At 41.6% G+C, this 24,977-nt stretch overlaps 1 protein-coding gene across 2 annotated transcripts in view; it reads left to right on the top strand.

Moving 5' to 3' along the window:
* DTNA (dystrobrevin alpha) overlaps window positions 1-24,977 on the top strand; it is a 183,513-nt gene that overhangs the window by 82,438 nt on the left and 76,098 nt on the right. For both annotated transcript variants that reach the window (XM_084260129.1, XM_084260128.1), the window contains exons 4-5: window positions 5,914-5,981; window positions 10,035-10,115. In XM_084260129.1, coding sequence (XP_084116255.1) covers window positions 5,915-5,981; window positions 10,035-10,115 — 148 coding nt within the window. In that variant the 5' untranslated portion in view covers window position 5,914. The remainder of the gene's footprint in view (window positions 1-5,913; window positions 5,982-10,034; window positions 10,116-24,977) is intronic.

The following is a 24,977-nucleotide window of genomic DNA, read 5'->3' as shown; positions in this document are numbered from 1 at the left end:
AAGCAGTCACAGCATTCTCTGCTAGAAATTCTGATTCTGTACCATATTAAATATTAAATTAGTCTATTTTGGCTCTCATGTTTTCTGTGTTAAAATTGCCCTTTTTTTCTTTAGTGATGAACCTCTTCACAATTTGTGGGGTTTTTTTTTTTTGCATAGCATTCAGACTTCTTTGGAAGACTGAGTGTTATGAAAAGGAGTTGCAATGGAAGCCTTATTAGGCACTTTTGACAGTTTCCTTCTAAGGATCAGGAGCTCCCTAAAGGGAAAATGGTGAAAAATCTGTTGGAAAATCCTTTCTTAAAAACGAAAGTCACGTTTCAGTAACGGAATATATCAAAATATAAATAGAGATATATATATTTAATATTAAAATTGCAAAATATGACCAAAATAAGAAGAGGCAGACTTGCTGAGGCTCATGTTGGAGACAGGCTTAGCAACAGCTTTTATTTTCCTCCTTCACTGTAAGAAGCTCATCTAGATAAAATACAAACAAGCGCTCTAAGTACAACGCAATTATACCTAGCCTCAGGAAAGAGCATCCAACAATTTTATTACAGTGCCAGAGATTAGTACTGGAATGTAAAGCTGAGAGAGACCTATTAGGGACCTGCTTCATTAAAAGATGTGGAAAAAGACATTCATAAAGCACCAATAAATCCATTAAGGGGAGAGGGCTCTGAAATGGCCTCTTGCGATTCTTGTTATTAACTTCAGGGATTGCTGAGGTTGGTGACTTTGCAAATATGGTTTTAGCTGGCACCCACTGTCCCTTTTAACCCTCTGTTATTCCAGGCTAAATTCAGTTTGAAATAAGCAGTCACAACTCTTCTCTAGTTAGCTGAGGAACATTCAACTTCCAGGGTGGAATTAGGAGAAAGTGGGAGAAGAGGGGAAAAAAAATCTATGGAAAATCTTCTCTCTTGTATTGTTGTGAATCCTGCAGGAACAGCTCTCCTAACCTTGCTGTTGACTGCAGCTTTCAAGTTCCTCATAAAGTCACTGTGAACTGGAGCCTTTTGATTTTCATAAAGCAAAATCTCTGATGCTGGTAAATCCTGAAAAGAAGTAGCAGATTGTTATGTATGGAGGGCATTTTGATAAAACTGTCCCCAGCAATGGCAGACAAGTGGCCTGTGCTGCTGAGAAATGTTACTGTTGTCTGCTCAAAGCTGGGTTTAAATATGGTCCAGCTGCCTAGAAAATAGCATCAGGTTGGTCAACAGCATGAGAAATAGCCACTGAGAAACCCACACATTTCTCTGCATCCTAATGCTTCTATTTCCCAGAGATCCAAAAGCGAATATCTAACATTTGACATTTCATGGAAGAAACAAAATATCTGTTTGTATCAGGACATAAAGATTTCCTCACCAGGGAACTAGAGGCTGCTCAGATAAAGGATGCTTGAACCTGGTTGATGTTTTCTACCAAAAGATGGTACTTTTTCCAAAAGTGATCTCAAGATACTCGCTGTGGGATTTACCCATCCTCTGGACCAAAACCTCGAGGTACAAGTTGCATCCCAGAATGTTCCCAAGTGCTTCAGAGCCGCAGCGAGCATGGCTGGGAAAGACGCAGGCAGAAACAAGTGCTTCACTTTTTCCTCTGTGCCTGCTGGGACGGAGAAAGCAGCATCTATCCAGACTGAAAGACCATCAGGGATGTCACCGGTCGGGATTCACAGCCTCTTCCGTCAAACGCGCGGCTGCGTCCAAGTGGTCACATGGGACTTGATAAATCTTTCATGCCACAATTAATCAATTTCAGCAGACGATTGTCCTCACTGGCGTGCTTCCCCCCTCCCCAGGGCACTGCATCCGTCACAGGCGAACGGGACGGGGCGTGTTAACGGGGTGACTTTTCTCAGAGCCATCCAAGTGTGTGTGTGCCGGGTCAGGAAGTTTTGACAGGCTCTGGGAAGTGTGTGGTACTCCCCAGAGGGGAGCTCCTTCTCCAGGTATACAGGCAATGACTTCTTTTGATGATTCTTTTTTTTTGAGGTAATGATTTAATTGTGGCAGGCGTCGCTTTTACCATGCATAGAGGTAGCCCAAGAAATGGAAATATAATAAAATGCACTATTTACCCTATAAACACTAAAGCAAGAAAAACACTTAGGTGTGCAGGAGATTATTATAGGACTCATAAATCAAAGCAGCACAATGGCAAAGAAAAGAAAAATGAGGCATTTAGTTCTCACCTTATGTATATTATATGATATTCCCTCCCAGATTTAAATAAATAAAGCATATTAAAAAAATAGACCAAATATGCTTCTGATATATGATAAGCATGAAGATGAAATTGTAATCTTGAGAGTTCAAATCAGGCTAAATTATTTCTTCATTTATTATTTTCTTCCAAGCTTTCATTCAAGTTTTCAGCTTGAAACACTGTTAGAAACGAAACATTCACAGTATCTTTTTCAGAGGCTGGAAACCTTATGCTCGGAATGATTTCTGCTCTGGAATGTCTGTAATATATTGAAGCCTTAATACCATGCTAATTGGTACCTTACTAATTAGCCCGTGACAAGAATTTTAATTAGATGCACAGTAGGTGTTCTCCCTACCTGCAGTGGAGGAGCTATTTCCTGGGGACACAAGTGAAGGAAAAAAAGATAGTGGAAGGGATAAATAGAAGAGAAATATAATCTTATCCCTACTATGGGAAGAGTGTACATTAATTAATATTTTTCAAAATTCTGTCTTTGTTAATTTATTCTGTTTTATAAATTTAGCTTTATGATTTTCTCCTTTGCTGTGTACAAGAAACAGTATTTTTTTTTCTGTGACTTGACATGTGTTATAAGCAAAGTGAGAAATATTGGAACATGACAGTAGTCGATTGAGCTGAGCACGTCCCAGGCTCAAAGCATGAGTCTCTGTAATCTGAGTTGAAGAGCTGAGCTGTGTACCTGTGAGCTGGATCAAGGTGAACAAGGCTGAAAAGGAGATGCCCAGCACCCATGGACCAGTGACATTAGCTGAACCTGGGCTGCAGCACATTCTGGAGTTAAAAATGCATATGAAAACCTTGGAAGACACAGTTGAATGAACTCCTTTCAATGGTGACTCAAAAATAACAATATTGATGAGCATTATATATAATTTTTCTTCTATCAGGATAGGATGCGAAGGAGGGATTGAAGATACCGCTCTGGAAATACTGCCCCCCCATGTTCTCGTTAGCTTAACGGCATATATCCCATTGCAGAGGATTTTAGGGTTGTCCTTTTGCATGAAGGCTATTTTAAAATCTGCAAAATACCCAGTGCAATGAGAGTCTCAAAAATATGAATACAAAGTTTCTTCACTCTCCAAGGAAGCCTGAGTTATGTGTGTATAAATATAAAGTTATTTGTTGGGCCTGGTAATCCTAGTAAGTCCTAACAGTGAAGAGGGTGATTCAGTTTCAGTAGGTAATGGGACATTCTGAAAAATGATGTTTGGGTCCAGGGAACATTTTATGTATGGAGATAAAAACATCAGTGGAAGTAAAAGGAAGATGAATTGCACAAAAGGGAGAAGCAAGTATTGATTTTTACCCCACTGAAAGGGCACTTTAGGAATGGGCTCTCTGAAGGAAGTGGAGAACTTGCTGTACAATTTACATCTTTGAAAAACACCCTTTTTTAATTTATCTTGACTGGGAAAATTCTTCAGCATGGTGAAGAAGGTCACAGGTGAGCCATGTTCCAGAGGCTGCACTGTAGGTACTTAAAAGCAATAGCTAAGGGATATCTCCATCCAAGAGGCAGTATAAGGGAAGGGAAAATAAAATTGCACCTTGTCCATTTTCAGTAAAGTTTGCAACAATCACTGTGAGACCAGTGATTATTTCATAAACGTTAGAGAAGAGAGGTGGAATGAAAGCAGTAATTTAATAAATGGAGAAAAATCTGTGAGGCTTAACCGTAAATTGTATCAAGAAACCAAGAGAAGATGATGTAATCCTTGTGCCAAAAGCAAAATAGCCTGATCTCAGTCAATTAATAAGAACAATACGGAGTTTGAAAATGGTTGCACATTGTTTGTGAAATAATTCTGAATGCAAAAGTCAGAGAAAATTATGATGGCCTGTGACCCACTATACAAATAATAAAAGCTAATCTAAAATTGTATTTGCTCTGAACTATTCACTCAACTGCTGTGGCTGGTAAAAGATGCTATCTTTTCAAAGGTCTTTATTTCTTTATTAACCCAGCTGTGCTATGAGGTCTGGTCATTTACCATGGCAAATTTGTCTCCTACTATGAGTTTGATTGGAAACAGAAAGGGGTGGGGAACACAAACTGGGGTTAGTGGGATTACATCTCGTTTTTTCACCTTTTATGGGCAGAGATTTAAGGCTGATCCCAGTAAAAAAGACATTGCTACTTGCTGTCTAATTAGGATGTGGGTTAGGTCTGGTGTATTTTGAGGTAGGTGTCATTTTGCAGGTTGGTGTGAGTCTCTCCTGGCACCTCTAAACTAGCAAGGCACCAGCTACCTCACAGGTCAGGGGCTGTGCGACCGCTTCTGTAAAGCACAGTACTGGAAACTTTTATCTCTGCAGAAAGACCGGATTTATTAACTCAGACTTAATGCCATGCTACACCCACCTGTATCGCTCCTGCCCAAATTAGAGCATGACGGTGAACTTGAATATCCCTCTGCAAGCAGGCTGCAAGTCATGCCCTTTGTCCACCTTGCTACTGGGACAGCTGCTTGCATGACAAAATGTCCGCCATAGGCCTTGCTTTAGCAGAGCCTTTATCAGTACTCTGAGGAATGAGCAGGCTGTTGGGAAAAGGTGGTTAGCACATACTAACACTTCCATTTTGGAAGGGAGGGGAAAAAAACCCACTGCAACAAAACACCTCTTGTATGGTTGCCTTTCTTTCTCCAAGAAATAAAAAGGAAACTGGTTTTCTGTCCCAGAGTCCTTTGGTGGTGGTAGATTTCAACATTTTCAATATTTTGTATTACAGGCCTCTACTGAACATCTCCTTTGTGTCCCAGACGGTCCAATGTTATTTTAAACAGCCTAGTTGAGATAAGGATGTAGATTACAATGCAGGTCAGAAGACCTAGCCAGACTTTGCAGGGAGGAAACGATATTGGTTTGCTGGAGTAATTACCCATAGGAAGTGGTGATGCTGACGCTGGCTTCATTTTTTGAGTGCTGCTAAAGATGTTTATCTTTAGTCTGAGGGCTTTAGTCTTCTCTGGTTTGGATGCTGGCTGTGAAGGAAGCTGTCTTCGTTTCCCTGAGCTCTATCCGGCAATAGTGCTCTTCGAAATATTCTGGAGATTTTTTTGTATCTGAAAACTGAAGGAAAATATGTTCTTACTTCTGAGCCTTTTACTGGAACTCATTTAATGAGAGATGTACCGTCTTGAATTTGAATGAATATTTGGAGTTTATTTGCTTGAGTAAATAGAGGGTATTATGTTGTAGAGGAGAGATTTAGTTGCTGTTGTGTTATTTCTTTGTCTCCTCCACCCAGAATTGGCTAGAAAGGCATTTTCCGAACTATAAAATAATATCTGAATCTTTTATGATTTCTTCTCACTTGCATAATTTAAACTGAAGATTCCTTATTTAAGAAAACCTAAAATGAATTTCAGAGCTTGTGTTATGTAAGTCAGTTAGTTACATCAAGCAGAAAAACTGAACATTGCCTTTGGGAGAGAGAGAAAGACAGGGAAAACAAATGCTTGAATGCCGAGTCTAGGGAATGGAGGACAATTTGGGGACCAGCTTCTCTACAAACCATGACACAGAAAGGCTGCTAAAAGGCATTGGCTACATGTGGAGCACCAGTCAACCTCAAAGGTTCTCCGGGATTGATTATGGATACTTACGTACGTAGGTTCAGTTTGGGAATAACACTCAGTATTTTCACGTGGTTTTGTCTTCCAGAATGATTGAAGATTGTGGGAAAAGAGGAAATACCATGGCAGAAAGAAGGCAGCTGTTTGCAGAAATGCGTGAGTACTTCCTAGAAATGTTTCTCTGATAGATCAAGCCCGATATGGTGCAGTGTCAGTAAACTTTATGCAAGCTTTCCACCTCAAGTAACTGATGCCTCCATTTCACAAATGATGAAATGTCGTGAGACCAGAACTGCAGGGAAGTGGGCTGATTTCTGCCTGAGAGCAGGAAAGAGGGATTTTCTACATCAGATTTTGTGATAGCATTATTTTAATCATTTCATTATTTTTAATCAATAGCTTCTTGATAGCTGCAACATGCTGCAATACACAGGTGGCAATTAAGAGGAATAAAGGCTTCCAAAAGACTACATTTTTTAGGGGTGGTAGCTGTAGTGGGTTGACCCCAGCCAGCTGCTCAGCACTCACACAAACACTTGCTTAATCTCCAACTAGCCCCCAGCAGGATGGGAGAGAATATAGGGAGAGCAAAAGCAAGAAAACTCATGGACTTATGTCTTGAGATAAAGACAGTTGATTCAGTGACTGAAAGAGAGAGGAAAAAATAACAGCAAAAAAACAAGTGAGGCAAAGGTAGTAACACATCACATCCCAAAGGCAGACCCATGCCCAGCCAGTCTCCAAGCAGTGTCCACCTTGGAAGACAAAACTCCCCACCCTCTTCTTTCCCCATCCCAGTTTTATTGCTGAGCATGAGGTTATAAGGTGTGGACGATCCTTTTGGCCAGGTGGAGTCATCTGTCCTGGCTGTGTCCCTTCCAACCTCCTGACCACCCCCAGATGGCTCTGGGGAGGGGACAGAGTAGGAAAAAGAAAGACCTGGATGTTGTGCAAGTGCTGTTCAGCAACAGTTAAAATATTGGTGTGTTATCAACACGATTTTGTAGCTACAAATCTAAAACACAGCACCATGGAGCCTGCTATAAAGAAAGTTAACTCCATCCCAGCCAGGCACAGCACAGGGACTCATATGCTACATACCCCACTTCAGCACATTTTTTATAGTTTTCAGTGAAGGTTTGTGTTCCCTGCAGAATTATGTGTCAGGGATGTGCTATGCTAACAACCTTCCTGCAGTTCTCTTGACAGTCATCTCTTACTTCTCTTAAAAACAATCTACCATTTCTCAAGAAAATTATGTTACATATGAAGTTTGGGACTGTCACCCTGTTACTAGATTTACCTAAGTTCTGTCTGTAATTACTAAGCTTCCCATTTTTTGTCCCTGGCAACACAGTAAAAAAAAATGACAGAACATCTCCCCATCTTCTGGGGGAGAGACTAAGATGAGCATCACTGGGACTTGAGCCACTATATGCACTGAAAGGCCAGGTCTGTGTGGGTGAATTAAATGCGGTCAGGACTGTTCTCCAGGACCAAGCCCAGGGGTGACAGAATGCCCTACATCTGCACTCCTGAGCTCTCCAAATTAAGGACTTCTCATTCAGGTGGCCTACAGAGAACAGTCTTGGCCCAGCTGGAGGCAGAGGAGGGACCATTTTCCAGTACTGTACACAAACAGTTACTGTCTGCTATTTTTCTTTCCCATGTTGACACAGTTACTTGAGTCTGGTTTGTCTCAGTTGTGCTTCACTTTTCTATTTGCTTGCTTTCCTTCCTCCTCCTTCTACACATGCGTGTTCCAGACTACACAAGAGAGGTTAAAAAAAGAAAATCAAACTTTTCCGTTGTTTTTAAGTTGGAAATTTGTTCTGAACAAGGAATAGATGGACTTGTCTCTCACTTTAGATTTGGGCCACTATGTCATTTTTCCTGTATTGAAGAAGTTTAGTTTGAGTTTTTTCATTTCCTTTTCTTCAGAAGAGGCATTTTTACTAGTTCCAAGTTCCAAATGCCTGTGAATTAGTATCATAATCAGTATCACCTTCTGTAGAGTCAAGTGGTTAAAGTTTAAATTGTGTCTCATATCTCAGAATACACCACTGGATGTCAAATCACTAGCCTACCCTTTGTCTTACCTGACATGCTCGGGTATATCCACGCTGATGAAGACAGTTCAAAATGTACATCGCTGTTGTGCTGCCAGCACATATTATCCAGCAAGAAAACAGCAGCCAAAGCTTGTGGTGTCTCCCTTTATTATTTTTGCAAACTGCCAAGAGTGTTACATGAGATGAACATATTCAAAGGGCACGGTGTGAAACAGTGCCAGCAGGCAAAAGGAAGGGGAGGCCACTGGCAATCCCGTAGGCAAGTTACAATTTCACAGTCTCATTTGCTGTGCTCAGTCCCACATATCTTTCTGCTTGTTTTTCAGGACTCTCCATCTACCTGAAGTCACTTTTCTACAGAAGTTAATTTGACAAATAGATCTCTGGCTGCGGCAAAATGTGAATCATGATAATATTAAATTGTCTGTTTCAGTGATTTACAAGCAAAACCACCGACTCCCAAAATAATATCAAAATAATACCATCCACTGTGTGTGTAAATAGTAAAGAAGAAAAGCAACATTATTGCCTACAAATTTGTTGATTTAGGATTAATACTGCAACCTAGGAAGCTCGAGTCTTGCTTTGCTTTGAATCTTTACATCTTCTTAAAAGGCTGAAGTTTTATAAAGGAGAACTAGAAGCTTTTATTAGTACCTTTCACTGAATTTAAGAGAGAAAACGTTAAATTCATATTAGTCATTGGTCCTATTGAAAAAGGAAAGACAGTGTTACAAGCATTATCTTTCTCCTTTTCCAATAAAGGACTTTTCCAAATGCTGTCATTGAGATGCTAGTGGAGAAAAGGAAAACCTCTGTAATTTAACAATAAAGCATCTGAGGGAGATAAAAAAATAAATAACAAACCCAAAACTTTCCAGACCTGGTTCTAAGTAGTTAAGGGTAGCTTCTCCCAGGAACAGATGGTGTTAAGACAGCCAACTGGCAAAAGGGAGTAGCTGAGAGTGCTGGGAAGATAGTGTGTGAGAATCCAGTCAGGAAAAGAGCAGAGTCTGGGAAGAGGGAAGAGCATCATTCTCCTTTGCATCTCATAGGTCAGAGCACATCTGAAAAATTTGGGTCCAAAGGGTGGCAGATTGTTTTAAGAAACCGACGTGGCCTCATGTACACCAGGGCAGCTGAGCGGCCAGTCGAATAGTATCAGGATAAATCTCAAAGCATTTGAGAAGCAAGTGTAAAAGCAGAATAGAGCCATATTGCACTCCAATCCTCGTACAGACTGATTGTACCTTGTTTGGGTGTGTTTCACACAGACAGTTCCTTAAGAAACTCTGGGGTTTGTAACTTGGTGCCTCTCTCAACTGAACAGGCCGGGTTTTACTCCTGTTACAGGACCAGCCACACTGAGAAAGCAGAACTGCAAAACTTTATTTGAATATGTTTCCGTGAAATGTGTGGTAAAATTAACAAGCAGTCTTGTATTTCCTAGGCTATATTGTAGATAGGAGGCAACACTTCTCTGTGTAAGACATACCAGCCAAGAAGGAGAAGGATTTAAATCACAGTCTCATCATCTAATTTTGAGGGTTTGGGGAAGTGTCACAGGTGGTATACAGCAGCAGCAGGCCAAGAGGCTCTGTGCCACGTGAGGTCTCCATCACAGAGAATGCAGCTCCACGAAGTGGGGAAAACCTTCACACCTTTTGCTTATTTTTGCCCCTTTCTGCAGACTGCTGTCTGTCCTTTTGTTACAGCATGGTATTGTTTCTAATTTGGCTTGCTGGCAATACCTTGTTCTGATCTGGCATGTCAGCCAGAGATATTTGTTATGAGCTTTGCTGTTAAATATTAAAATTAGATGGAGGTTTTCCTTGCTGTTGCAGCCTGGCCAGTGTGTCTTTTAGCCTGCAGCTTGACCAGATTGTTCTTCAAAGTGACAGACACAGAGGGCTGACTATTCCTTACCTTCCTTTGCAAAAGTCTCATGACATTGTAGCACACTGCCACTCCCTTTCTTTCTCCTCACCCCTCTCCACTCTCCCAGCGAAGAAGAGAGCCTTCAAAATTATTAACTAGAGTCAGCTCCTGTCCCCTCGTTGTTCTCTGGCTTCCCTGCTAGCAAAGACACGCGCAGGTCATACTCCATACAAACGTCCCTGTTATTCTCTTCTGCCAGGGGCTCAAGATCTGGATCGCATTCGTTTGTCCACCTACCGAACAGCGTGCAAGCTTAGATTTGTGCAGAAGAAATGCAACTGTAAGTATGTCGGCACTTCTTTTCCTACCCCGTTGTTACTCACTTTCCCCTGCCACCTCCTGGTCTGTCCCAAACGTGCCAGTGTCTCAGTCACAGGAGGGTGGGTTGTGATGCAGGCCGCAGCTTTAATTAATAAGTACCTTAACTACATTCTCCAGTTTTCTTGTAAAATAACACTTGGTTCTAGCAAGATCCTGTAAATTAAATGCTTTTATAGCAACTCCGTGGAGAAGTGTGGTTCCAGACCTCCTCTGTTTGGGATGCAGCAGAGTAAGTGCAGTGTCACTCAGCCCACTTTGGTCCAGAAGGCCAGCTGGAGACATCTCCTCTAAGAGGGGGAACCTGCTTATGATCTCTGCCTGTATGGCTTCCTCCATGCAAGCTTCGTTCTTGAGATGTTTCCCACTTGATTAGTGACTTTTTCTAAAACATTTATTTTGAGATTCAGGATTTCTTGCTTTACAGCTGCAGTTTCTGTTAGCACAGTCCAAAGAAAAGCTGTGAACTTTAAAAGGGAAATACATATAAAATCTGTAGTGGATTGTATCCTTTCTTCTCTGTCCAAAACACTTAGAACTGTGGGATTTGTTTTATGTGTTTTACCAGATGTTTCTACACTAAGGTAAAAAAAAAATAAATCCTATCCAAGGGAACTCTGGCCAGCAGTAGCAGTAGAGGAAGGACTAATGCAGAGAAAACAAGTTTTTTAGTCTTCATATCTAAACTAGAATGACAGCCTGGCTACGCTTGTGCTACGCACATTAAGAAATGCTCACTGCAAACAGAGATTAACCGTCTGGGAGAGAGTGCCTAGTTTTGGGGCTACATGTTATCTTCATTGCAGAAATGTTTAGTTTATGCTGTCCAAACATACTGGAGAGGCCAAGTTGTGTCAGAAAAGACTTTGGGGAGTATTTATTGGGTTATTAGCTACAGAGCTAGTCTTTCAGTCACTCCTGCAGTACCATTCTTGTGTTTTTAATATGTTAAGTATGAGCTGAAGGATTAGTATAATATTGGAAGCAGGCTGCCAGGCACAAAACCCAGGGGGGTTCAGTACCTGCTCAGCAGCTGGCTTCTCCCATTCATGAGGAAATACATTGAAAGACACTAGAATGTTGCATTCAGTTTATTTTAGTTTTTTAAATTTTATGTTTAAGAGGCTACAATTTTCATTTTTTTCATAGTCTGAGGTGACAAAAGCATCCACTTAAGTTGACAGTGACAGAACCATCAAAACACTGTTTGCTTTGATAACTGTATACAAAACAAATGGAAAGCCCTAAGGGTGCAGCAGCCTCATTGTTGGGAGTGGCTGGCTGGCTAAAAATATTGATTGTTAATCTTAACTTTGTTCCTCTCATTTATCAGCTGTGTGTGATCTGCGTTTGTGGAGCTGTTGCTTCGCTTCACAGAGAACTGACACACATGCCCTTTAGCGTGCCAGCTTGTGCGGAGCCGCTCACGGACAGCGCTTGCCTTCTGGTTGCTGTTGATAACCTTGGAGAAGTGATTTGCTGATCTTATAACAAGAGTTATATTATATCAACCTCTTCTGAAGAAAAAAGAGACTGGGGGAGGGCAGAGAGGAGTGTGGAACTTAAATGTCCTGAGAATTAGGTTCTGTGCAGCTTAAGGAATAATGCTTGTTGCTCTGGAATGGGCCGAGTTGCCCGTATCTCTTCACTGTCAAGCGCGGGTTTCTCCTGGCTGTGTCTGGCAGACTGCTGCTCTCCCAGAAGGCTTTCTCTTATTAGTGGGAAAAGAAGTCATCCATTCACCTGATGTTGTTTCAAGCAATGGTTGTCTGAGGCACTGCTTCTAAACAGAGCCAGTGAACCAAGCACCACCCCAGAAGGGTTAATATTAGACTTGCAGCTCATCTCAGCTATTTATTGGGTTTTTCCGCACAGAATTTGCCATTATGCACCACCCAATAGTACTTCCAGGAGAAGAAAAAAAAAGGAACATGGGAAAAACCCTTTCTGCTGCATCTGAGGTGTTTCATTTAGGGGAGAACAGAAAAAGCAAAAGCTCAAAGGCAGTTCTGCTTCACTCCCAGTGCGTAGCACCTCCTGTCACTCAAGCCATCCTTGTCTTCTTTCAGCTGTGCTCTCCCACCCTGCCCTTGGCACACTGGCCCAGACTTACTAGGGAAAAAAATGTTTGGAAAGACTGTATTTAAGGGGTTCTTTTAAAGACCTAATTTAATAAACTGCAGGGAGCTGCTCTGGGCTACAGGCTGAAGGTGTATGAGGACGGAAGCAGAGAGGTGCTTTGAGTGGCAGAAGTGGCTGTTCCAAGGAAAGCAGAGCACAGGTTTTAGGAACATCATCTTTTTTACCCAAAGGTGCTCATTAGCACAGGCACTCACAGGATATCACAGGAGAGGCAGCTACGTTTATCACCAACAGCACACTGTTTGTTTCTGCTGTCTTTAATGCGGGCGCAGACATGGGCTTGTCTCCTGGCCTCCCTTTGTGAATCCTTCTCTTGGTACAAAAGATGCTTTGCTGTAACCTTCAGCAGCTGGGTGGGTTCTGCTGATGAAGTAGGCAGTGATGAGGTAGCCATTCTCTCTTGCAGCACTTCTCATAAAGTAGTGAATCTGGCCAAAGATTATAAAGGAGGTAACAGTTTACGACCGTATACCACAATACCACTATGTATGTTGAACTTTGAGTACTAACACTGTTGATCAAATTAATTGCTCCACAGAATTACTTGATTTTCACAAGAGGAAGACTACTTTAAAGATATTGCACAGTCTTCAGAATTGCAAATATATGTCTTTCTGATAATTCTGTAGAACTTTAGGAAAGCTACTAAGCATGGGAAAAGTAATTCTTTATATATAAAAATGTCTCTGAGCACTTAAAGCTGTTGTCCCAACAGGCAGTTCAAGTAAAATCAGCAAAGTGAGAAAAATCAGTATCAGTCATTGTAATTATTTGTCAAACAGGATAGAATTGAATCCAGTCCAGCCTCATCCTTCAGAGAATCAAGAAATTGTTCTTAGGAACTCAGAAAATGATCAGCAGATAAATATGAAAAAGCTGTAAAATCTTTCAAAGAAAAATTCCTTCAAAATTAAGCATTCCCCTTTGCCCATGTTCACACTACAAATAAATAGTAATAACATTTACAAGTCATTGTTGGCACAGCTCTGAGTCTGCTAAGTGGCCAAATGTGGGATGCAATATGTGAAAATAGTCCCAAAAGCTAGAGACCCACAAAATTCTAGATGCAGGAATCCTAAAAGCTGTGAAGCTTTGTTAGTGCACCATGGATCTAAACTCATTTTATGCTACTTTATTTCTAAAACTGGAAGTAATGAAAAGCAAAACTCTGTAGGTAACGTTGGGTACCTTTGAGACGGATATAGAAAGAAGTGAATGCAGGCTATTTGCTTATTACTTTGCATAACTCCTGTAGCAATAGACCTGTTGCAATAGCATTAGTCTTTTAGTCATAAGTACTAACACAAGGTTGATACCTTCTTTGTCAAAAACAAAACAAAACAAAACGAACCCAAAGAAATACTAAAGAAGTCTTGAGAAGATCTTGACACTTGGGCATGAATGCTTCCAAATGAATGCTAGGAGTCTTTTATAGACAGACCCCAGAGAAAACACCCCAGTTGGTTACATCATCTTCAGACCTTAGAATGTAAAACACAAGAGTGGAAGCTGACTTTGGCTCCTGTGCTGGATCCTGGTGTTGGATATAGTCTCAAAAATAGCAGCACCCTAATCATTTGAGGTTCAGTTTCATTATTTGGGATAATAAAAGCAGATAGGAAGCAGGTGCAGAAACCTGATCAAACATGCTACGTGTTTATTCTGGTCTGTACTGTACAAAATGTACAAAATGCAAATAGCCGACTTCATCATCTAAACTTTTCTGAAAGTGTTTTAAAGGTGGCCCTAAATAGTGCATACTGCAAAAATCAAGGTGGGAGGTGGAGAAACTACAGGTGAGCACCGTGAGGTCTGCCACAGCCACAGAACGTGAAAACCCTGTGAGCCGTGTTGCTCTGGCAAAGTCACATTAGAGTGTTGTCCTTCACTTCACCCCCCGTGCATCAGAGCATGTTTGGAGCATCCGATACACATTCCCACCATGCAGACTCCCACTCAGCTCCCCTTACAGCCAGGGAAATGCTGCCTTGACAAGGTTGACTTACAGCTGCTTACTCTCAGCGTTCAGACACAGAAGCATAATAGGCTTTCCTAAAGCAAGGCATGAAGGACCAATGTCAGCAGTTGCACGTTATCTCTCAGCATTCACCAGTGTTTAGGAACCACCAGAAAGCACAATTTATAGTTGTCCCCAGTGATCATTGTGCAGTTGGTTTATTTTAACATTTAGTTTTCAGTGAATTTATTAAAATTTATTAAAATCCAATTGTTTATACAGAAAACCAAGCTGAGATGAAATATCATGTTCACATGCGAATTCCCTCTGGGCTATGGTGGCAGCAGGAGTAGAACATAACCAACATACCGTAATCAAAACCATTACAAAATTAAACATCACTCACTACCACAGAACCGTACAGCTGGAAAACTGCTGCCATCCCTGATGAACTTTTCTGAATGTGTTGTGAGATTATCCTATGACTCTGGCTGCAAAAAACAGATTTTTGTTGATTTCCCTAGATCAGAATAAATCATTGGCAGCTTAGAGCTTGAATCTAAAACCATGCTGGTGATAGTAATATGTGGCTGAATTAACACAGACAAAAAGGGAGCTTGTTTTCTCTAGCAGTTTAATCCCAGCACCTTAGGGTTTCAGTGTCTTTGTTTCTCCCTTCAATATTCTTCCACGTGTGTGATTATTAATTTTTTTTCTTTGCATTGTTTTGTTTTTTTTTTTTTTATCCAAGTGCTGGTATGGCTGTTTCCACGTAAAGAAACAAACTGTCACGACTGTGATGGAGACCTTGTGAATGTCCAGGGCTACCTCCATCCTCCTCTTCCTCCCCTCCTCTCCCTCCTACCTCCTCTGGAGGAGTCACAGCTAAAGGCATGTAGGCAGGTCAGCTTAATTTCCATACGTGCTCTTGGATGCCTCTCTGATCTGATCTGTCTTTTTACATTTGTTTTAAGTTAAAATAATTTCTCACCCTCCTGAAAAATAATAATTTCCCACTGAAAGTGAATGACAGTTACTGTAAACACACTATTTTTAGAAACTTTTCTTAAAGCTTTTTTCTGTCTGTACCCCTACACATCCTGTAATGCTACAGAAGCTACTTAAACTGGTTCTGTCCTAGAAATGGACAATTTGGGTGTGAAATGATGAGCTCAGCCTGTGAGAGCTGCTGCCCTCTCATCAGGATGATCAGCACTTTTTAAAAACTATTTCGTTAAACCCTAAATAAAATCACTAGGGTTTGGATTTGGTTTTGTTGGGTTGGGTTTTTTTCTATACTGGGCTAACACTTAAAATGCCATTTTATCCCATCACATTCACCGTGCCATTCTCCACAAAATGAAAAGTCATGGTATCTGGTACTTGTAGGGAAAGGAAAGGAAATCAAAGTGTTTGTTCCACACTGGAAAGGATGCTGTGACCTTTGCAGTATCCACCGGCTGAGTAAGTCAGCAAGACATCACCCAGGTTCAGCTTTGTCTTCTGGATGACAAAATAGGCACTGATCTTACATATAAAAAAAAGTTCCCTAAACACAAAGGTAGAGGATATTCAGAAGTGTTCCTGTCTGTCCTGTCAATGCCTAACCACCAAATCTTCATCTGTATCTGCTATTTGACTTAGAAACTACTGCTCATTTTTACTTAAATGAGATCTCTTGCCACCATAGTATAAAGCCGTTCTTTCTTTGACTCAGTGAGTATTTATTTTCTCTGAAGTGCAATGAAGTGCACAAGAAATGCTTTAGGGTGGTATCTTCATTGTGCAAGAATCCCCTGAAGATCCCTGCCATGTCAGGATATTCTCAATATCCTGCCTGTTACTTGTCAAGGACTGTATAGCCTGTGCAATTTTGTACTTGCCCCTCATCCTTTTTTTTACCTCAGGATGACCACTAGAAACAGAGCCACCAAATTATCAGGAGTACAGAATTGTTTAGGTTAAATAACTTAATCCTTCATCACTCTAGGTTTCCATGGTTAGTGTTCTAGTTTTTTATCATGTTTTTCATTCCATCTTGGAAGCAGTAAAGCACACGATAGATTCAGGCTGGGTCACAGAGCAATCAAACTGAATGACAAGCAATGTTGGCTACTCAAGAAGTGCAAAAGGTCTGCTTGGCTGCAATTTGAAATATTATTTCCTGGGAAAACAATCTGCCTCTTGAATTTGTGATCACAGCATTCCTGTATGCTTCCACACCTTCAGTGACTGGTCTTCTAATGAGATTTGCTTTAAAATCCTGTGATTTGGGGGAAAAAGCCCACACTTTTAGTTCTTAGCTTTCTTCTTCTCTGTTGACCATCTTATATTATTAATATATAATTACATAAAACATAAATAATACATTTATTTATATAAAAGTGTAAATATTGAATATTATTATAATTATAAAATATGACAATATTTGTTGTGCTGTTTCCTGTTTTAACAGAGACTGAGACTTACAGCCATTCACATGACTCCAAGAGACGTAGCTTTAGAAGAAGAAAAAGCACCCTATATTACAAGAGTCATAATATCATTGTGTAGGTTACTAATTCGGGTATCTTGCAGTACTTGAATAATGGAAAGAAAGATGAGTTAATGATTTTAAAAACTTTTTTGTTCCTTTGTCTTTACCAGCGACTTAGAGACTAAATGCTCCTGGAACTGCTAGTACCGTTCCATATGGGTTTCCAGGCAACTATGGGTAAAGGGCACATATATTATACATTCTGCATTATGCATCAATTATTTAATCAAAAGTTCAAAAGGGCTTGATTTAGCACATTCCCTGCAGACAAATCCTTCGTAAGGATTTTAGCCTGTAAGTGTTCACTCACAGCACAGGATCCTGAAAATGGGTTCAGATTTTCTTCTCCTTTTAACTGTAAAAGTTTATTAATACACTTGACAGATCATAATAGCTGTTAGAGAGCTGACATGCCGCCTGTGTATTTGGCATGTTCATTGAGGCACTGCTGCTATTCAACGTTAGCACAAAGCGGGCCGTTATTACCTAAAGGGGTTACAGTAGCTCAGATGTCCCCAAGTATTTGCTCTTAAAGACTACCTCTGCAAGTCTGTCTGGTACGAGATTGATACAAGAACTATCAGTGGACATGTGGAATTCATTTAAATGTCAAAAGGAGTGAGTGAGACACGGCCGGGTATCTTAAACTCTCACATTTTCATTTGCTTAGAGATGGATTTTTCAAATATACCCATGAATCCGAGTGGCTCCTCTTAAAAAATGAGTTGCAGAAGTTTGTCAGCTAATATGATTTTGCCCTTTGCAGGGGAAAATGGCTGAATTGGCCTCCTTTGAGTCAGAAGTTGACAGGCACATAGACCGAGCCATGTCCCAGGTATACCTACACGCTGCCCTCTGCTACGCAGGTGGCTGAGCCCTGCCTTGATGCAGACAGCTTTTGTAATTGGATCATAGCTGAAAATCATTTCTTACCGACTTCCTGAACTCTGCTATAGCTGCCATTCGCAGTGCTATTTCTGATGGCTTTTCTGATGCAGGTTTAAGGTTGGCCAGTCTGTTCGGTTCCTCACTGATGTCTCTGAACATCTGCTCCTGGTAACAGCTGCCAGTCACCTTTGCTCTGGCAGGCTCATGACTAGTTACCCCAAAGCAGAAAGTTTGCACATCTTATTTCACACCAGTCCTCCTAATGAACACCTCAGACAAAATAAAATAAGTGATTATTAGGTTAGTGCTCTGCTAGACAGTCTAAATATTAGAAAATATATGCACACATACAGTCTCATGAAAACAGCCTGAAACCTTGGTGATAACAGGATACTCATGTCTTCTGAGGGATGTTGCTTCCTCATGTGATAGATTTTTCTTCTTCCAGCCCCTTGGGTTTCTTCCCTCAAACTGTGCCTGTGTTTTTAAGCCACCTCCTCCTTCTTCATTTCCCTGTCCTTTCTTCAGTTTCGTGTCATTATCTATGGCATTTACTTTATCTCTGACATCACTACAACCCTCACTCTCTTGGCTGCTCTCTCCTTTCCTGTCATCCTCTTGGCTCCAAGCACCTTTCTTCAGGCATAGCCTCTCTTACACTTGAGCCTTTGTTCACTCTCCCAGCTCTGTTCTGGTCTGTCCCACGTGGGTAGTTTTCTGGGCCTGGTCTGATGTCACACAAGCACCTCCATAATGTGCCAAAGTGCATTAAGCAGTGTCACTTAATGCCTGTCACACGTTGGTCATTCTCTTAATATTTTGTTGTATGATAATGTATTATGTGAAAAAGGTGGAAAAAAGTCTTCCTTGAGGCAGATACTGGTGAGTTTGGTGATCATGGTCCATTGCTCCTAGGGAGCTTCCATCCACCATCTTGAACCAGCCCTGCTTCCATTCTGGACTCAAGGCGATAAGGCTTGCCATGTCATACATGAGCTCAGTCCATATTTGCTTTCTGTGGAGAGTGAAGTATTGGTTTGATGTCCTTGCAGAAAATAGTTTTCCTAAGAAGATAAGCCGCAGCATTTTACCCTGTCTGTGTACTGTAACATTGCATTCAAAGTGTCCTTATTTTCTGTGAGTCTTGGTGGAAGATTTCATACAGGATATATCTGGTATACTAGAGCAAATTGTGAGAACAGAAGATGTTGGCCATAAAAATAATTTCCTGCTCTTATAAGTGTGACGAGACTGCACAATGTAATGTCCTCAGTGTGTGTTGTTATTAATACAGTTCTGGGACTCTGCACAATGAATGTTCAGCTTCCTGGCATTAATGTTTGTGATATACAGCGGTTTTGCAAAGGCAGTTTTCCCTGTGCTTAATTAAGGCTTTTCTAGGCTGAATTCAGACTGAATTATATCCATGATACTGTTGTTGGCTGCACTGGATTTCTGGCAGGGTATTTGTGAGCAGCTTTTGGCCCTTTACCGTGTGAGATAATTCCAGAAGTTCTGTGTATGTTCAGGCTTTTCTTTGCTCCATGTGGATGGATAGATGCGTGTCTCCTTTCCTGACAGAAAGTAAATTGAAAGTAACTCCGTTGAACTCTCTGACATTAGTAAGGCACAAAGGAGGGAATCGGTCTTGTGGTGTATATTGTTTGAGGGGGTTGAATTCCATTTCGGATAAATGGAGCTGACACTAGTATCATTCTGCATCTCTTGCAAAGGTGCTGATCTTCCCCATGTTTAATTTTCCACATTTCATTCACCTATATCTTGCCTTGAAACTCTTTACTCTGGCTTGGATTTGCAGGATATATTTTAGGGATTGTGTATGTAAAATAAAGGATGACAGATAAGTTGCCAGGTACATAGAGACTCTTACTCCATCTAGGGCCCCTGACAACATCATTAAAGAGCTTCTGTCACACAGAGGAGGAAGGACTACTCCCAAATCCCGTTCATCTGTCATTTTGCATTCCCTGGTCTTCTTTTATTTCTTGGTGTTGCTTATTGTGGAGCTATGTTAGCGTCAACTGGAGCTTTTCTGCTTTTCTTGACCTATTTCTATAAGACTAAGTGGGGACCTTATTAATGTTTATAAATGTCTTAAGTATGGGATGCAGGGGGCAATGGCCAGCCCCTTTTCAGTGGTCTGTGGAGACAGGACAAGGGGCAATGGCTGCAAGGTAGAGCACAGGAAGTTCCGCACCAACATGCGGGTGACAGAGCCCTGGGACAGGCTGCCCAGGGAGGTGGTGGAGTCTCCATCTCTGGAGATGTTCAAGACCCGTCTGGACGCCTATCTGAGTGATATGTCCTAGGGAGCTGCTTTGGCAGGGGGGTTAGACCCGATGGTCTCTCGAGGTCCCTTCCAACACCTGTGATTCTGTGATTCTGTGATTCTATTCCTCGTACCTGTTTCCTTAAGAAATGTGAAGTTTTAGTGCATGACATGGCAAGTTGCTGCAATGGGAACTGCTGCAGTTGCCTCCTGGTACTGGTGTTCTGGTTACGGAGCAAATCAGCTGAGGAACTGAAGCATGGTGCAGCTCTTGCAGAAGACATTGTTTTGAATATGAGTAATGGCAGGAAAGCAGGTGTGGAAAGATGGTGTGAACACAGAGCCAGAGTTAAGTCAAATATTCTCTACGGTTTCTCTGCATGAGATACTATCTACTCAAATGAATTAGATACCAAAAAAAAAGAAAGGATCTTGCAAATACTATGACCCATCTCTCCCAATCTCCAAGGTGATTATAGCTCAGATCACAGAAGATTTTGGGGCAGATAAATCCTGTTGTTTTCAACAGAATAGAATTTTAAATACCTATGAAAACCTCTCCCTATGGCAGTAATTAGCACCTCCAATACCAATCTCAGCAAATGGTTAAGTAAGATTAGAGTCTGAGCAGCCCTTACAACTTTTGACATGACGCTGTTTCACCAAACTCCTGTGTGTCACAAGAGTGTCCTATTCATAGCAACAATCTTGTTCTCAAGGGCTGAGATTAATATTGGCATTTTGTCCCAGAAGCCCTCTGGTTTGACCCAAAATCTGCAGAAGCGAGAAGCATATCCTGGGGTACATCAAGCATGGCATTGCCAGATGGTCCAGGGAGGTGATTGTCCTGCTCCACACTGCACTGGTACAGCCTCACCTCAAGTGCTGTGTGCAGTTTTGGGCAACAAGGACAATAAAGGGTTTGGAGGGGAAGTCTTACGAGGAGAGGCTGAGGTCCACTGGTTTGTTCAGCCTGGAGAAGGAGGTTGAGGGGAGACCTCATTGCGGTCTATGGCTTCCTGACAAGGGGAAAAGAAGGGGCAAGTGCCCATCCAGGAGTTGGACTTGATGATCCCTATTGGTACCTTCCAATTGTATATATTCTAAGATTCTATATGCCGTCACTCTTCAGTGTGTCTCTTCTGTTCTGGGGCAGAAAAATACAGTTTTGGTATCAGGCAATTTACCTAATCATTAAGTTCAACATTATTTATATAATTATTTTTAATAGATGAAAATGTTATGGACCAAAGTCAGTCCACATCACATAAGAAATTATTTGAATTAATAGAATATAGATCAGCTTAAGAATATGCACATATGTTAAAATATTACATCTGTATTCAAGGAAATGCACAATTCATGTTTCATTAGTATTCTCTACCTTGTGTTGCTGTTTATGGTCTTGCCAACCCTAAATGATTTTTAAAATATATTACAGAAGACAAAACAGCCACGGGTCAAACTCTGAAAAGCAGGAGATGAGCCAAAGGGGGGTTTTGTCTTCAAGGAGTTCTAAATGTCTAATACATGCTCATTCTTTTTCATTGACCTTTGTGATATGACTGAACCTTAAAGGTTGAGAATGTTATCTCAACATGCTTTCTATAGTCATGAGGGAAGAAATTGTTTTAAAGAACTGTTAAATTTCATATTCCCCTGTCACCACACACAAAAAAAGCAGTTAGTTAAGAAAGCAGCAGTTAATACGAGATTGGGGATAATACCCTGTATCCTTAGAGCTGGTGACACAACGCATAGTACTTCAGAATTCATGAAAAATATCAATAATCCAATTTGTTAACATTTGCATTTACTTTGCACTAGCTTTTTTCTCCAAACAGCGCCAAAGCAAGCTGCAGTCCTCTTATGGCATGGGGCGGTTTCTTGGGGGACTAGAAAGAGCTGACAGGAGTTGTACCAAAGGCAAAAAACCTGAAGTCGTTTAAGAGAGAAAGAGAGACTTGGCATTTGAAGAAACCCACTTCAGGAGGAAATTTTATCACTGCAATGAAAGCATTCAGCATGAAGACATTCTGCCTTTCCCACCTCTCATGACTCTGGTAGCATTTGCCCATCACATGCGACCGCCTGTGTAGGACATCCACGCTGCCAAATCCAACCTTTACCCAACCCAACACACAGGCAAGGCCATTTTCTGGAGAGAGCAGTGGGGATGCGCAGCCTTTGGTTCGTGTTAGCTCGCTCGACGTTGTGCCAGTAGAGAGTTAAAACGTTACAGCAACTCTGTGCTGCATCTACTAAAACACGCCCAGTAGTGCCATCCTGTGGCCAGGACCGCAGCTGCCAGAAGGCTTCTGCACCGTGTCCCGCCTGCTTTATAAAAGCTGTGCTGTCTTCTTGGGTTGTTACACACAGTCTGAGCTGTGCCAGGCTCTAAAATTACGGTTTTCTTCTCATCTGTTCAGTCATTTCTGAACTTGCAGTTTAATTTGATAAACAGGAGAGATGGAATGGGATTTTTTTTTTCTCTGGGCACATTCTCCATCTTTAACAGAGCTGATGCTTTGAAAATCAACTCCAGAAAAAGTATCACCCAGCCTAAGGGAGGTTGTTTTTTGCCACCTCTTGGGAGTACAGAAGTTTTTTTCCTGATTACAGACTGACAGAATTACAGGGGTTTGAAGGGACCTCCAGAGAGCATCAAGTCCAACCCCCCTGCCAGAGAAGGTTCCCTAGGACAGGTCACACAGGGAGGCATCCAGACAGGTCTTGAATATCTCCAGAGATGGAGACTCCACAACCCCCCTGGGCAGCCTGTCCCAGGGCTCTGTCACCCACACTGTGAAAAAGTTCTTCCACATATTGGTGCGGAACTTCCTGTGCTCCAACTTGAGGCCATTGCCCCTTGTCCTGTCCCCACAGACCATTAAAAAGAGGCTGGCCATTTCCCCCTGTGTCCCACACTTGAGAGATTTACAATTTGCTGTAATGTTGCACAGAAGAGTTACACTTAATTACAAATTTGCAGTGCTGTAATTTCACTAATTGAAATATGAACTCAGATGTAAGGCAAGTTGACCTTATTTTAAGAGAAATGAAAAAGTCTGTATTTACTGACCAAGTTTTGTTACCTCACGTCCCCATGAAGTCTCTGGCTAACTTACAGCTGACACTTGCAAAACCCATGTGGAGGAACTGTTTAGTCAGACTGAGGCCCAAATGGCTCAAATAAAACCTTTCTCATTAAAATAGTAGTATGGTGGGGTAGCAAGAATAATAGAGATACATAATCTAGAGATACCGTTGTCTGAGGGGATTTATGCAGTTTGTGGCTGTGGAATACAAGTAGCAACAGGTCTGCTATCTACACATTGGTCTGGAATTCATAAATACATAAGTCTTAAAACATGAAAATTTTGTATAATCAATGGATTTAAGCTGTGTGACCTACTAGCAACAGTACAGATTTTTAATTGAATGGCATTTCCTGGTGTCATCAAAATATTAAGCTGCTTAGAGTTAGATTTTTACGTTATTTTATTGATATATGTCACATTTCATTCAGCATTTCAAATAAATTATTTCAAAGAGTGTTTAAAAATAGGAAACTACCCAGCATCTGGGTAGGTAAGTAGATGACAACAGTTTCCCAGCCCAGCACTGCAGGGAGCATCGCCCATCCTTCCCTTTTGCAGAATCGACTGTCATTAGCGCTGCTCCTTGGGGAGACTGATGGCCTCTTCTACCACCCACAGAGAGCCCTTCAGGCTTCACTTAAATATAGGTGAGGCAAAATAGGCAGGAAATGACAGCAGGGAGAGAATGAACTTTTATTGAAAATTCATGTAAAAGAGAGGACTTTTACTGGAGATCTTTACATACTCTTACACCTTGGTGGATGTGTCAGGTACTGTACCAAAAGTAAAAATGCCACACCTTGGAGTATTGTTACCTGAATGGTTATACCTCATTAGTAGCACTTGGCCAAGTTGACAGACCCTTTCCAACAGGCCACGTGTGTTTAATGTAGTGTAGCGAGCACAATCTCGGAAGGCTTTAGAATAACTCATTTTTCTTCTGGGCAGAACAGTAGATGAAGACACAGGCATGCATGCCCAGCTAGGTGGAGAAGAGAGTCTTTAAAACCTTTCCCCATAATTTTCAGTGCCTCAGTTGTATTCACCATGTCCTACTGATTTCCAGACACCGAGCAGCCCGGTTTGGCACTCAGACACATCTCCTGTGCGTGCAGTGTGCAGCTGGCCAGCACGTGCACAGAGGCACAGGCTCCTGATGGGCAGGCATCACTTGTGCAGACTGATAGCCACAGTCCAGCTTCTCACTGGGCCGATCCGTACCTCACACCTGTGGGGTGTGTACAGGACATTTCCAGGTACAGACCGAGCGCAGGTTCAGATATTTGGGCAATGAATATCCTGGATGTGCCAGGCTGTGTAGGGTGAGAGCTGTTACCAGACGTACCCAGCCAGAGAGCTGGGTACCTCATTTTTAGTCCTGAGCAGAAGCAACACCCTGGTGCAATTCCTTTTTTCATGTCATTTGGCACCAGGGAGCGTGAAAGATTGCAATCCCTCCTAGCTGGAGTGCCGGTCTGCGGGGTGGCGGGACGTGCAGACAAAGCCTTTGGTGATCGTGCTATAGCTGATTGGTTTCAGGGCCAGCGTGGCCACAGCCTGCTGTGGTTTAGAGGGAAAACATGCCTCGCTCAGCCCTCCACTACCCTCCTGTCTCAGTCCTCCATTACCCTCTCGGCAGGAGGAGAGAGGGAGCCCAACAGGAGCGAGTGGCTTCCCAGGGCTTCATAGCAGTGATGGTGACAAATGGCTCCAGTACCCTGATTTGTGACGGGTTCATAGATTCTAATGAAAAAAAGAAGAATTGTCTGACATATTTTATAATATTTCTAGGATTGTTAGAGGAGGAAATGTAAATCTTTCCCTTTTAATGAAATACACCTGAAAGACCTGACATGCATTCAGATGTCGTTGATTTCAACTGACAGTGCTAGTATGTTTGAGCTCAAGCA

This window comes from Gallinula chloropus (assembly GCF_964237585.1).
Source record: "Gallinula chloropus genome assembly, chromosome: 2".
Classification (NCBI taxonomy): domain Eukaryota; kingdom Metazoa; phylum Chordata; class Aves; order Gruiformes; family Rallidae; genus Gallinula; species Gallinula chloropus.
Note: the sequence above shows the minus strand (reverse complement) of the source record. Positions and strands in the feature narration are given on the sequence as shown.